Genomic DNA, 16,077 nt, shown 5'->3' with positions numbered 1-16,077 from the left:
TTTAAAACCAATGATGCTCATCATTTGAAACCAGCATCAGAAGTATCCACGCAAGAGAGGAAAACTTCCACTCAGTAAGAGCTCAAGTGAATAGAAAACTTTTCCTGGACCAGGACACCTTTGAGACTTTTCCCTCTTATCCATAAAGTTATCAGCTTATCTGAAAAAGAAAAATAATTCTTTGAATTAAAAATTGATAAAGTAATACTTTTCCTCTTTGCAAAGTTGTGATTGTATTATGTTATATTTAGTTCCCTGAACTTTTCCTCTATATTTGTTAATATTTAAATTCTGTGTGTTGGCCGGGCGGTGGTGGCGCACGCCTTTAATCCCAGCACTCGGGAGGCAGAGCCAGGCGGATCTCTGTGAGTTCGAGGCCAGCCTGGGCTACCAAGTGAGTTTCAGGAGAGGCGCAAAGCTACACAGAGAAACCCTGTCTCAAAAAACCAAAAAAAAAAAAAAAAAAAAAAAAAAAAAAAAAAAAAAAAAAAAAAAAAAATTCTGTGTGTGTGTGTGTGTGTGTGTGTGTGTGTGTGTATGTGTGTGCGTGCAAGTGCTTATAGAGAACAGAAAAGTATGTGAGCTCCTCTAGAGCTTGAATTACAGATAGTTGTGAACACTCTGGGTACTGTGGACCAAACTCTGGTCTTCTGAAAGAGTAGAAAGTACTCTTAAGCACTGAGCCATCTCTCCAGCCACCTAAACTGTTTACACACACACACACACACACACACACACACACACACACACACACACACACACACACACAATTTGTTTTCCTATACCACAAGATCTCCAGAGTAACTTCCAGTAGGTGCTTAACACATAGTAAAATTAATTGTGTGGTTCAATGAATGAACAAGTAAAAAAGATGAATCAAAATACTCTGTAAAATGTAAAGTGCTTTATAAAAACACAATAATATGAGTATATCATAGGTAATACCTCTGATCTCAGAATATTTTCCCATAAGACCTTCTTGGGACACAAGTTTCCAAATGGTTTTCATGAACAAGTAAAAACTGATCATCTATGTGGTAGAAACTCTTCAATAAACAGTATTAGTTTTCAAATACAATTGAGTAGAAATGAAACAAAGGCAGAAGAACAGTTAAATGACAAAGATAAATAGCATTGCTAACCTGATGACCACAGCTGAGAAGGTGGGAGAGGGAACACATAAGGACCCTACAAGAGATGGAATTTGAAATAGAATAACAGCGTTTTTAAGATAGTAACAGAATACATGAAGGTTGTTTCATGTTTCATACTACAGTATATGATATAGAGAGCAAATAAAGTTGATTTTGTCATGGATTATGACTTTAACCTGTTTTGTTGTCTTAATTGCTTACAAGAAATGCAAGCAATAACAATTGAAACAAAAAAGACCAGTTGAGAATTTTAAGTTCAAAATCCACTTTGACAATAGAAAAAACTATTGTTTGTATTTAAGCCTTGGTTTTCTTATCAGCAAAATGAACAGGTTGTATGAGATGCCTTCCCACATTGTATATTATGTGAACATGAGCATATTTTAAGGTAATTTTATTCCTTTTTATAAAGTCTTCATTTGCAGAATTTACATTAAAAAGCAAGTCTCCATCGTGTTTATATTTTAACTTCATAGTTTCTTACATTTGTAATAGAAATAAAATAAATATGAGATAGCTAATATTTGCAGTATCATTTGTTTGTTTTCAAAAGAGCCTCTGCTAAGATCCTCAGATTCTTATTATTGTAAAATGTAAAGCATAAAGGCAGAAAAATAAGAGGCACCAAGTGATTCCACATAAGAAAGAGCCCAGGCAGTTGGAGGAGACACAGCAATTGTGCAAATAAGAAAAAGAGCCAGGAAAAAAAAAACATGAACCAAAACAAAACAAAAAAATGGACAAAAAATTCAAGCAGTTTTGCTATGTGCTTTGACACTTTCTCAAGAATGTATTGCCTTGATTGTCTTTAGTTGCTTTTTGGAATGATGGACTATTCTTACTTTGTGTGCAATTTGGTGCTGGCCCTACAGATGTGCTTTATAGATTGCATTGATGAAAGGTTTTGAAAGTCTTTACATCTGTATAACCAGTCTACAAAACCATCTTGCAAAAAAGACGGGATAACATTTAATTTTTTTTCCAACTTGAAAATTGAGACTCATGGAGATTGAAGTGATTTTTCCAAGAAAACACTATGAAGACACAAAGCCACATCAACTATTATTCTTTTCATTTCTCTATGAGGCTTCTCTCATATCACAAAAAATATGTTTGAATGTGTCTAAGAGATATCATATTTCCTTCCTTCCTTCCTTCCTTCCTTCCTTCCTTCCTTCCTTCCTTCCTTCCTTCCTTCCTTCCACTATTTCCTTCAAGAACAAGTAGTTTAATTGAAACATTATAGTACTTTATGGTAAAATGTTCTGCAATATGTGTGTAGCCCACAATGGTAGCCATGAGCCAAATACAGCTATGGGCCACTTGAAATGTGACCAGAATATTGAATATAAATTGTATTTAATCTAAAAATCACTAGCCATAATTGGCCAGTAGACATAATAGTAGACAGCACCTCTCTGGATTATATATTTGACATACCTAGAAACACCCTAGAAACCTTACAGAAAAACATTTGTGCTCAATTGCCCTTTACCGTTAACTTTTATCTTTCTATTTGTTAGTGTACCTTAAGGTCTCAACCATTCACAAACAAGCCAATAGATGGCATGTACCATCAGGTTGGTTGATTAATAACTCTGACCCCTGATCATTAATTACTCTTACAATTAAGGTAAAATAGCTAAGTTCCTTTACAGCACCATTTCCTTGGTTTCTCCTTAAGGTTGTATGCATCCCACTGTTATTATTCTCATAAGAACACCATTGTCATTCTTTTTTCATGCTCACAGAATGTTGGCTAAGGTACTTGTGTCTATCCTTTGTAATGCATAATTCATATAAAGTCCACAATACTGGACTCCTTTTTGAAATTTCTAGAAACCCTATATGCCCATCTTCTGAAGCAAACAGGATTCAAGAACAGACCAGGAGCACAAACAGAATTAAAGTTTCATAGAGCAAATAGACTCTATCAATATTTTTGTGGATTCTTACAAAACAGAACTTCTTATTCTCTCTCTCGGTTATCTTGGAAAGTATCCACACAACTTAGAATCCTTCTTGCTTCCAAGTCTCCCACCCTCCCCCCCGCCCCCTGTTACTTGGTGCTTTGATATACTGAATAATTCAGAGGGTCTTGTGTATTCGTTTAAGAGAATTATCAACTGTTTTAAGTAAAATAAAATGGAAGAGGAGCTTTGAAGGGTATAAGGACAATATTACTACATGTTGAAATTATGTTAGGAGTGAGATATAGATGCAAAGAGATTTACGTGGCTGCCAATTCATTGCTACTTGTAGGAATTACGTTAGGAGTGAGATGCAGATGCAAAGAGATTTATGTGGCTGCCAGTTCATTGCTGTTGGAAGTCATGCTTATTGCCAAAGCTTGTGAAAGCATCCTTATCTTATCCTAAAAGGAAAGTCGTCTATGTGGACCTTAGGTGTCTGTAGAATACCAGTTGCACCAGTTACATTGGCGAGTCATTTGGCTACTGCTTTCTCACCAAAACTATACCAACAAGAATGAGCTGAGATATTTCTTATAACTTGAGCATAACTGGGGCACAGATTGTCATCACATCCTACAATCATGTGACTCTTCCATCTCTGTTTCCTGATACTTTTAGTTGAGTTTAGGGAAAAGTGACCATCATCAAATCCTCCAAGGTGGAAAGCAAAATACATGTGACAGAAAAGAGCCCTCAATTATGTAAGAAACTGGGGATGATAACATGACATTCTGCTAGAGGATGGATGCTGTCCAGTGTAGACATTGTACACAGATTATACACTGTCAGTGAAGTGCTACTGTTGAGAATCTTTACTTTGTGAAACTTGAATCTGCAAATGTTGAACGTTGTACTTTGTAAGAACCAGGACTTTTTCTTGGCACAGAATGCAAAGGTTTTACAGGTCAAGTGATTGGTGGAATTCTATGCCACAGTACCTGAACTCATGTTTAGATACATGGTTTACCTGAACAACTTTCCTCCTCGGTTGGTGCATTTCCTTTCTTTAGTTAGGGAAAATTTTCAAAATTTGGATTGCAATCAGATTATAAATGAGAACTCCACTCAAGGGACATATACAACTGCTTCTTTGAATCAAGGAGCGAGGGGGTTGGTATGAATGAAAGAGTGGATCCAATAGGTGGCAAAACATGATACATGCTGCAACTAAATGAACCACTTCTGGAAGTGACATAAAAATATTCTAATGTTAAGGATTATCTTACAATGTTGTGGAAGAAATGCAGTGATACATCTTGCATTTGTTTTGCCTTGATGATAAAATACACTCTTTAGAGCCACAAGAGCCTGCCTTGTGTTAGTTATAAACAAAATATATTTATATTTATATATATATTTATGTAACTACTATGTGCTTTAAAGAAAATTGCTGCGTGATTCAGCAGGGTTATTTTATTCTTTTTTTCCCCTATCACCAGGAATATGTTGACTTGAATAGTTTCTTAGACAGGAATTGACAATGAAATGTGTTTGTCATACAGACATGGTGATCTTAAAAAAAAGAAAAAGAGTATTCAAACATCTTTTAAGATATTTGTCTCAAAAAATGATCACACAGTTCTCCCTGTTATTTCTGTCTTTTTCTATTAGCCAAGAGCAAATGAGGCTTCATGGGGCTCCAGGTGGGAGAGGAGGCGGTGCCTCTGAAAATGAAACTCATTTTATTCTGAAGTGAGAGAATGGAAAACCTCACTGGCTATGCCCTCCTCACTAGTCCTTAGCTTAACATTTGGAAACTGTGTCACAGCTCACAGAAAGGGTGTTCATTACCAAGGAAGAGGCAGGCATAGTGAACTTTTGAATAGATAAAAGATTTATCCTGTGAAGTAATGAACTTGCTGGAACAACTGCATCTAGAGCAAAAAATAAAATCCTTTTGCCGAAAGTCTGTTTTGGAAAAGATAGAAAAACCTCCATTTGTGTTTGGTTTTGCTCTCCTGTGAGCAAATCTTGAAACATTCATCATTGCTCTTTCCAGTGAAAGCATTCAGGCTTTGGAACATGGTTATCTTTGAGACATCAGAGAAGAACATTTGAACCAAAGGTATAGATCCCTTGTGAACTAAAGCTTTATTTATTATTATTTTTTTTCCTTGATCCCTTTGCAACCCTGCACCTAAACCAAAAACATTGTCATCTTGTCACACTTCTGGCAAATCCACAGATGTTCCTTGTGAACCATGGATGCCATTCTACTAGGGAATCTTATATTCAGTGTACATGGTGTCCTGTACAAGTCTGAGTTTTCCTTTCAATGTTCCTGGGCTGGGCTCGTCCAGAAATCTTGTCTCCCTTCTGGCTACAGCAGTTTAGGGCTCCTTTGTTGTGGCTATGGGTGTGTGTCTGTCTGTTTTAAAGGTATAAGCAAAGTTTAGTCTTAACACCTGTAAGCCAGTACTGGTGCTGCTCTGTCCTAAAATTTTAGCACTGCTCTGATACAATAAAACCTTCTTTCTCTCCAACTGGTTCAACTTCTGCATAGGCAGGATGTCCCGATCCTCTTCGAAACTTCATTGCTGGCCATCTGCTTGGGCGTCTCTAAAATGGGAAAGTGCAAAAACAATGAACATTACAGTGAGCTATTATCATCAACAAATCCACATTTACCAGGCTATGGATGTTGCTCAGTTGGTAGAGTGCTTGCCATGTTAAAGATGCTAGTTTCAATTCCCAGCATCTTGTACATCAGGCACAGGTGGCACATTCCTGTAATCCCAGCTCCAGGGAGGTGAAAGCAGGAGGATTGGAAATTCAAGACCAGCCTGTGATATATGAGCTTCTGTTTCTTTCAAAAAATATTTTCTAAATATTCTAGGTTAACTTACCAATGCATCACATTAAGTGACCTCTTACAAGAACCACCATTGGAATTAATATGTTCCCTGCTTAAGGTCCCTGAGCTCTGTGCTTGAGTCTACCAACATCCAGGAAGTGGCAGTCTATTGGCCACACCTACTCCCAAGTTTATCAAAGGCGAGGTTTAATACATGCCTTATAATCATTTATGTCTGAAAAGTGCCATATATAACAAGATAAACTATGATTTTAATATTTATTTACTTAGATTTCTGGATATATGTATTTGCCTACATGAGTTTATGTGCACCACATAAATGCAAGTGCCCACAGTGGCAGAAGAGTGCAGCTGATCCCCTGGAAATGGAGTTATAAGCAGTTGTGAGTCACCTGATGTGAGTTCTGGGAATTAAACCTGGGTCCTCTGAAAAAGCAATAAGTGATGAACCATCTCTTCAGCCCTTAAAATTCATAAAAAGCAAATAAAAACAAAACAAAAACTTCACATTTTTGTGAGACAGAATCTTACTATGCAGCTCAGGCTAGCCTGGAACTTGTAAAATGGCTACCTCTGTCTTCCAAGTGCTGGGTTAAAGGTGTGAACTTCCTCCATATGTAACCCTGATATATGATTCTCTTTTCTAGAAGTCAATACCAATATCACTTCCTTTGTCATCAATTCACTTACAAAGTAAGGTCATAAAATTCTCCAAACATTCCTATGGGTGTGTCTTCAATTAGCCATTAGATAGCCTAGCAAATATGATAGAAGAAATACCACTCAGTCTTAAGAAATTGTTTATCAAACTAAGCACATCTATTTATGACTTTTATGGTCAAACATTAAAGGTGTCAAATCTGAAAAACGGGACCCATCATCAAAGGTTGTAAACAAACTTAAGCCTGTGAAGTTAATATTGCATGTTAGACACTAATTCTAAAACACGGGCTATCTGTACTGACAAGAGGAGCCTTTCTCCCCACTGCTCTGTCTATCAAATAAACCCACTGTGATTTCTAAATAGATGTGCTGAAATGAATTATTAAGTTACAGTCACAGAAGACACTAAAATGCATTTCATAGCCACAGTGACGCTAGAAATGATTACTCCATTTATCAAAGTGCCTGCAATTTTGGTGTAAATAAGGCAATAAATATTGAGGGAATTTTATTTCTGTGTAAAGACTTTTAATGCAAAAAAGGTTAAACATCAGTGTACATATAGTGGCACTTGGTATCTTGCTAGATTTGCTAATGACATGCCAACAGCTATGATTAATGGCTGAAGGGGAAGTATTTCACACCAAGCAGGAACGAGTATTAGCTTTATGTTCTGGAAAAATGCCAACTGAGGTGATTACATTCTGCTTATTAATAATACTATGTACCATCCCCACAGCACCATGTGGTCAGGAAGTCTGATGTTTATTAGCTTGCTGTGGGATGGTCTGTATGTCAAATGTGTTGCTGATTGGTCAATGAATAAATCACTGATTGGCAGTGGCCAGGCAGGAAGTATAGGTGGGACTAACAGAGAGGAGAATTGAGAGAACAGGAAGCTGGGTGGGGGAGACACTACCAGCCGCCATCAGGATAAGGAAGATGTAAAGTACCGGTAAGCCACAAGCCACGTGGCAAGGTATAGATTAATGGAAATGGATTAATTTAAGCTGTAAGAACAGTTAGCAAGAAGCCTGCCACGGCCATACAGTTTGTAACCAATATAAGTCTCTGTGTTTATTTGATCGGGTTTAAGCAGCTTGGGACTGGCGGGTGAGAGAGATTTGTCCTGACTGTGGGCCAGGCTGGAAAACTCTAGCAACATTAGCTGATTATATCTCATGAGGTAAGTGACACTGAATGATCCTTGCTACCCAAAAGAAAGCATTAAAACTACTATGCAGAGTAGCACAAAGCAGAACAAGGTGCCTGCAGTGGGTCTGAAGATCATCTTTGATGAACACATGCTGAGTCTCTCTATAGGTAGGTACTGTAACTCATGGTTACTATCTATTTTAGGGAAAAATACTACATGTCTTGGGGCCTAATGTATAGTTTCATTTGGTTTCCATGACTTCAGAACTGGACTTCTCTAAAGCCATGACTTCCCCAGGCAAGCAGCATTGTTAATTCCTTGCTTCATATCTATTTTCTAAAAGGGAAAGATGCATAATGGCCTCTGGGTCCAGCTGGCAAGGGCAGTCCCACAAACTAATTCCCATTCCTAGCACCTAAAGATATTATACTCAGGGACTCGATTAAAATGATGTACAGGTAGCAAACAGCTGATGATGGCACTCAGGAAAGTTGCATATCAGTAAACTTTCCTAAGTCTATTTTTATTACTTATGCTAGATGATCATATACATTATCTACAAACTTGTAAAACTAGGAAACAGCAGCTGAGATTAACATGAAATCTATTTACTTACAAGGTTGATTTGCCTACTGTCTAAATTACTTCTTAAAATTCAATAGTTTGCACATACCTCAGCCAACATTTCTGGACATGATTTTACTTTCGTCTTACTCTTAAAGCGCAGTATCATTAACAACATCAGTAGTCTTCATATTTTGTAAATTTTAGTTAACTTTCTTTTATATGAAAAGACTGTTGGTGGTGTTTATTGTATTAAAAGTTCATCACAGAGTCTTCAAAACAGTACAAGATTATTGGGCGGGGTAAACACAATACAAACTTATTTTCAGAAGTTATTTTTTTTTTTTTTTTTGTTTTCTAGTGCTAGGAAATGAACGCAGGGCCTTGCACATGTTGGGCCAGTGATCCATCTCAGAGATTCACCCAACCTATTTTCAGAAATTTTTACATATCCTTAAAGAATATTTTGCTTGATTTATTATCACTCATTTTAGAGACAAAACCAGAAATACCCAAGCAAGATTTGGAATCCCTTGAGGTCCTATCTCACACATGATTTAATTATGTAGTTGTTCATCACTCACCTACATTTCATTAGTAAAGATGAATAAAATGGATACAACACAACTAAAAATTATCAAGATATTTTTCATTTATACAAAACTAAAATCTTATATTACCTTCTTTATGCTTAATTAAAAGAGATGGCATTTCTCACAATAATATGTTAAAATACATATAGGTTAAGTACTTATAAACTGAAAACTCAAAACCTGAATATTTGAATTACTTTTGTAGCACTGACAGAATGCTACAAAAGGAAAACTTCACACCATAAAAATCTGCTTCAAGAATGAAATGAGAAAAAAATATGATATCACCTCTAGTATGCACAAGATATGTATGAACCAAATCAACCTGTGTTTGGAATGTAAGAAATTTCTTCTTCTTTTGTGTGTGTGTTCTTTCACAGTTCCTTGATGTCTCCATTTGATGACTAAAACTGCGAAGGAAGAGTGAAAAGTTTGCCAACAATTAGCTGTCCTTTTAGAAGACCTTCACAAAGACATAGACCATGTCATTCCATGTCACAGAACAACCACACTATGGTAAATACGTCATGTGATGTCTCTGGATCTTGGTTTTCCCATCTTTAAACTGGTATCTAATGTCTCCTTCAAGCATCTAGGATCTTCATTCTTGATTTCCTGATTCACTTTAAAGTCCAAGGGAAGATAGTAACAACAGCAATAATAATATCTCTGTGCTCTGATTCCTCCTGCCTTGGTTTATTATATTAATCCTAAATGTATGGGAAATTTACATTCATTAGTCTCCCGTGAAGTTGTTGTTTTGTGCCGCTCTGAAGTTGTTCAGCTGTTTGAAGGCAGATATTGTTAACTGTGACATTAACTGGATGAGAAAGTATTCAGATCTCATAGAAAAGTGCTCAGTGTTGGTGCTGCAGTGTGATACATATCTCCAATGGGCTAAGAAGGGCATGGGCAGAAGAGTCTAAAAATCAGGGCATTATCTTGCCCCTGCTGTGAACTCAGAAGTTTGACTAGCGAGAATCAGCCATTTAGGGAAGGGATCCTTTGAACTTCTTCCTTGAATCCCAGACATTGCCAAATCTACTACTGTCTTTTAAGAATGGCCAATTCAAAGTGTTATGGGAACTGGCAGAGACCACAGGATCATTTGCTGGCAAAACAGAGTATATGCTGAAACCCCCAGCTTCAAACCAGAATGTAGAGAATCCATTAGAGATGCGATGCCTGCAGGGTAGGATGCCTGCAGACACAACGGAGTGCAATGTGTGGGTAACCTTTAATTTCATTTCTGAGAATTTATGTGATTAGTCACATTCAGGAGAAAATGTTCACAGTGGGCACTGGGGTAAATCAGGCAAGCAGGAATTCTCCTTAATTACTCCTTCAGTACTATTAATTGAACAGTCATCCATATTGTCTCAATGGTCCATGGTGAGAAAATTAGTGCAAATATCCACAAACAAACCTGCAGGGTGCACTCAGTTAGCGGTGTGAACAAAACTACGGTTGAAGACCTGTCCTCAGGTGCACAGAGCAGATAGACAGGGCTTTCTGTAGGCTTAAGTAGCTCTGGAAAGGAAATAATTGGCACTTATGTTAAAGAAAAGGATACATGTGAAAGTCATAGGCCAGATAGAAGACACCTGTATATGTAACAGTCCTTGATAAGCAGCCAGCTGGGGTCAGCCATTTCATGTTGCTTTCTTCTGTGACTCAGGAACTGGACAGTGGTTAGAGTCACCTTCAAACACAGGGCTTAGGCAAAGTCAAGTGTGTTGTTTTGTTATGTTTCCTTATTGGAAAAACGAAAGGAACTGAAGTACATGGACATTGGTTTCTACTTACTCCCCTCTTAAAAGGCTTTCAAAGCCCTAGTCTCTTTTCACTAATACAACCTCACTAGCTCTCACTGGACCCTGAGGAGCCTATGGCTGCCTCCTTCCTTCTCTTTCTTCCTTCCTTCCTTTCCTCCTAATTAAAAAAAAAATTCATGATTTCTTTCTTTAAGCATGTTTGCAAGCTTTGTATTTAAATCTTCATATCTCAATATGAGCCTAGCAACCACAAGGGAGCCTGTTTGCAGTCTGGGAGGGCTAGGAGTCTGCATTTCTGATCAGCTTCCAGTGCTATGGCTGCTGTACCATAAGGTATCCCCTGAAGAGGAGAGGTCATGGTTCTGGAAGGTTTCTTCAAAAAGGAACCCCCTCAAAACGAGTGGAAGAATATGAACTTTAGCCTCCTGTACCCAGCACACAGATATACCAGGAAATTAAACACACATTTTTTTTTTTTTTGCAGTCATATTGGCTTTTCAACATTTAGCTTTGGTAAACTTTGGCTGGGGAAAGGAAGGGTATACTTTTGTTTTTCATACCTTGAAACATAGTCATTGGTAATTCCCTTTATTCTGTGTTGAGTATTTCTTGGCTTAGCAAGTTACAAGGCTGGAGTTTCCAGACTTAACAAATAATTTTAAAAGACACCAGTCAAATCTGAATTTCAGATAAACAAGTCACTTTTCAAACTGTTTAATTCCACAAACTTAAACAAAAAAAAAATGACTCATTCTTGTTTGAAATTCAAATATATTTAAGTGTCCTGTATTTTATTTGGCAATATAGCTGTGTGAAAATACTGGCCTTGATTTCCAGCCAATGAAACTTGCCATCTAATTAAAGTCAAAGACTTCTGTTTGAGGCTGTGTCTCTGCCTCATGGACTATAGGAATTTTTTTCCTTGAAAAAAATGTATTTTACATTAATTTTCTAGAAATAGCTATGAATTGCCAGCAATAACTCAATACCTATGTGACTTGAATCTTGAGTGTTTTACATATTTCCTGTTTTCCTGACTTTAGTTTTTCATCATTTGGAAGTCATATATCATATATAAATTATAAAATTTAGAATCCCCCCCCCCCCCCCCGTGTGTATGTGTGTGTGTGTGTGTGTGTGTGTGTGTGTTTGCGTATTTGTGTATGTGTGTGGTCTCCTCAGAGGCCAAAAGAGAATGTTGCAATGCCTGGAGCTGGAGTTCCAGGGGTTGTCAGCTGCCTCAAATGGGTGCTGAGAACCTAACCTGGGTCCTCTGCAACAGTACCAAGTACTCTTAACTACTGACTCAGCTCTCCACCCCAGAGTTCAGACTCTTCCATGTGAGAACTAATGCTTTCAACATCTAAATCTCAAGCACTCAATGCCTTATTTTCTTTCACTGTGAAGTGGTTTTCAAAGCTGAAATTAAAATCACTTTGGGAGGTGAAAGGAAGACAATAACTGATATTGAGAGACCCTGATGAGTTCGTTCACTTCAGTGCTCCAAAGCAGGACTCAAGCAAGCACATAAGATCAATAATCCCCAGAAAGTCAGTGGTAAACACTTCCCACTATTTTCTCCATCATCCATATCAATCATTTCCTTCCCTGAAACTGTCTGGGGTAGTCCTCCAATAAGGAATGCCACTTAATTCATCATCTTTACTTATATAAACCGTCCATTTCTGTTTATTTCCAAAAAAAAAAAATTGGTCCAGATGCTCATGTGCAGATTAGAAGTCACTTCTTACCCAGCTGTGCTATTTCAGATATTTCCTGGTGTTCTATCAACCTCTCTCTACGCACTTTTGAAACATGGAGGTCACTTCTGTAGATGCATTCTTGTGGTATCTGTCTATTTGTCCTGTTCTCTCCAGATATCCTAAAGGCTAAGGGCCACAGCTGCTCGACTCTGAAAGGTCTACAGCAAAGGAGTACCAAAGACAATTTACACCTGGAGTGGACCCTGTTTTTGTAACACTTGTGACCTAACATTCCTCCCAGGAATAATCACAAAAGGACATGGGCTAAATATGAAAACTTAAAAAAATAAAATAAAATTTACTGTTCTAGCTTTCTTTCTGTTGCTGTAATAAAACACTTTAATGAAAAGCAATGTAGGGAAGGGAAGGCTCCATCACTAAGGAGAGTTCAGAGCAGCAACTCAAGGTAAGAGCTGGCAACAGAAATCACAGAGGAATGCCACTTGCTCCTTATGCTTAGTTAGCTTCCTTATATGGTACAGGACCACCTATCTATGGATGGTGCCACCTCCAATGGGCTGCTCTCTCCTCTAGTAGTTAATAATTAAGAGAGATGCAGCCAAATGTCAGTCTGATTTAGACAATTCCCCAATCTAGGTATTCTTCCCAGATGATTCTCGGTTGTGTGTATCAAGTTGATAATGAAATCAAGCTAGGAAAATTATCACATAAAATAAGAAAATAGAACTGAATGTGTACTCTTTGACTAACAGAGAAAGGGACATGAAGGAGTATTGCCAAGTGAGTGAACTCCACCAAACTCAGAGGATGGTTTGTCCCATAATAACTGAACCAAATGCGCTAAGTCCTGTGTTCTCATCCATACAATTGTGATGCCAACAGGTTTCTCTGAGTCTACTTTTTAATACAAGTGTACAAAGTAGTACCTGGTGGGCTGGAGAAAACTCTGTGCTTGAGACAAGTGTCCAGGATCCTAAGTGCTTCAAATCCACTCTCTAAATGAATGCTTGCCACAGAGTCAGCAACCAAGTATAAAACTGGATGTTCTAGGATTAGCATCCATGTAGCAGTCCATTTACTTATGGACAAAAATTGAAACTATGCTAAGCTGACGTTCACATCAACATTGTGTTAGGAAAACCCAACAATAGCAGAAACCTACTCTTTAGCAATTAGTTTTGAAAACTTGTTTTTTTTTTCCAGCAGGAAATATTTTTTCCCACTACAGTTTAGAATTTCTGGCATATGATACTATTTAAAAGCTAATCTTATTTTAATTTTTACCCAACAATGCACCCTGCAAACAGACAATTTTTCCTCTTAATCTCCTATACCTGGAGCAGGTAAAACCTTAGGTTAAAATAAAAACAAAATGGTATAGACAAGGAGACTCACAATGAGTGTTGGTGATAATTTGCAGAAAGGTTATTCTATTGTACAGCATCTATATTCTTGAGTGATATGCTCTGTTCATGACTCCCTCATTCATTAACAGTCTTTTTGGTGCCCTAACTGGGCATGATTATAATGACCAAGAATGAGTGCACTTAGCCACACATCTATTACAAACACACTGCTACGCTTATGGCATATACATTGTGCTTGGAGAAAGTTATTCATTTGCATCTAAAAACTTAAAGAAGAGTTAATAGATAGTATTACCCCAAACCACACATGTAAGATTTGAAACTGCATAAGATCAAGGACCCCCTTGATACAATATGTGCTATGTGTTTCAAGGAAAAGCCTTTCATCTGAAGTTGAGTCAATAGAAATGGTTCCATGGACAGAATAACTATGGAGATCAGACAGAATGAAGCTCCCCAGTGGTGCACCACACACCCCTGCTACTTGGGGGACATATTCCTGGTCTTTAGAAGCTGTTAGTCCCTAGTTTTGTGTAATTTGTCTCCTTCCGAAACTTTAGTAACCCTTTTTTATCTCAAGTTTCCTTCCAGATGGTTTTGAAATTATTCACTCTTCCCTTGATCATTTGACCTCACACAACCTCGTATCAGAGCAGTCACCTAAGAATCTTAATGTCACATTGACCTGTACTGTGTCTATATCCTTTGGCACAACATGGACTCTCAATAGTCTCTGTCACCCACCCAGCCTCTGCCTCACACCCTTTCGGCCTCGGAGAACTTTTATTCCATTCACAAGTTGCTCTCTCATCTATCTGACAAGCAATTCTAAATAAACCTTTATCATCTTTATCAACAATGACTATCTATTATATTTTCTGATTCCAGATTCTAAGCGTCTACATTAGTGCAGAAAAGGTCACATTTCCAGCTTTGCTCAGCACAAAGAACGTCACTCTACCTTCAGTTAGGAAGTCAGAATATTGTTTGCTAGTGGCATTCTCACAGCACACCCAGGACCCACCCATTCAATTCCCAGAATTTACCCCCTGCTATTCTGCAATTCTGTACAACTCAAACCTATTTCCACTTAGAATGTATGCTTTCTTCTTACCCTAAATCCCCTTCTCTGTTGCATAATTTTTTTGCGTGCCCAATATTCTCATCTCAGTTAGGAAGTGACCTATTCCTTTCTCCTTTGCATACTCTTTCATTCTCCCCGTCCCTTTTTCTTCCCTCCGCTTCCTTCCCCCTTTCTTCCCCACATCTTTTACTGAGCCCAGACTGATCTCAAATTTGAGAACCCCCTGACCATGCCCAGCATCCTCTCTTCTCCTCTAACATCCCTGTTGCACTTTGTACTGCTTCTGAGCTTTTCATTTTTCACCTACTTTTTGCAGATTGATGACATATGCTCTCACATCTTGTTTTTCTTTCCATTTAAGCTGGTCCGCTTTACTGATCTGTAAACAGTGAATGTTAGTGTGCTCTAAGTGTCATATCTGAACACACTAATCTCTTCTCAGTGGGGTTTTATTTTTCCTCTCCGACTTCCTATTCCACCATTATAATTTACATATTTCTCTCCCGACTCTTACCTTCATCTCTTCTCCTTTGGTTGCTCCTGTAAAAAGGCTCTGCTGTGATTTGGCCACAAACTCAGATCCAGCTTGCCTCTAACCCTTCACTTTCCTTCCTTAAAACATCACCTTCTGTTATGGTCAATTCTCTTACTAGAATATTTAATTTCCTGGTTAATTGCACTCCACCTTTGTAGTTATCTTCAAGTCCTTTCTTCTTCATTTCACATAGCTAATGAGATAGTCAAGAGGTTCCTTCTTTACCACTACAGAACTGTAGGGGATTTAGAGACTGTATAACTTCTTGGAATGTCAGTCCCTCTATCTGTAACAGTTACTGTGCTCCCTGAAGAAACAGGGAGCATTCAAACAAAATGATTGCATATACTTTCAGATGGGCAAATGAAAACTTTAACTCTATCTTTAGAACTGACCCCATTCCACCTCCTCTGTAAAGGCCCAAATTCCGCTCAGCAACCGCCTCACACAGTCTTTGACAGAATCTTTAACTGTCTTCTGAGGGTTCTTAATCACCACAAGTGGCTGAGTCATAATTTGTCATCAGACAGGCAATTTACTCTAAAGAAAAGTAATTTGCTGTGAGTGTGGAAACAGGCCGACTCACTACTACCCAGTGATTGGGCCAAGTGACGAGACAATGCTGCTGTGGCCATAAATGTTCTAGTAAAATCAAATGTGAGTTAGTGCCACTT

General features: G+C 38.0%; 1 protein-coding gene across 1 annotated transcript in view; it reads right to left on the bottom strand.

Moving 5' to 3' along the window:
- Positions 1-889: 889 nt before the first annotated feature.
- Plxdc2 (plexin domain containing 2) overlaps positions 890-16,077 on the bottom strand; it is a 405,253-nt gene continuing 390,065 nt past the window's right edge. The window contains exon 14 of the mRNA XM_052727523.1: positions 890-5,686. Within this exon, the coding sequence (XP_052583483.1) occupies positions 5,570-5,686 (117 nt within the window). The 3' untranslated portion in view covers positions 890-5,569. The remainder of the gene's footprint in view (positions 5,687-16,077) is intronic.

This window comes from Peromyscus californicus, unplaced genomic scaffold (assembly GCF_007827085.1).
Source record: "Peromyscus californicus insignis strain IS unplaced genomic scaffold, ASM782708v3 Scaffold_8__1_contigs__length_139910024, whole genome shotgun sequence".
Taxonomy (NCBI): domain Eukaryota; kingdom Metazoa; phylum Chordata; class Mammalia; order Rodentia; family Cricetidae; genus Peromyscus; species Peromyscus californicus.
The sequence above is the reverse complement of the archived record's forward strand: the minus strand, read 5'-3'. Positions and strand labels throughout refer to the sequence as shown.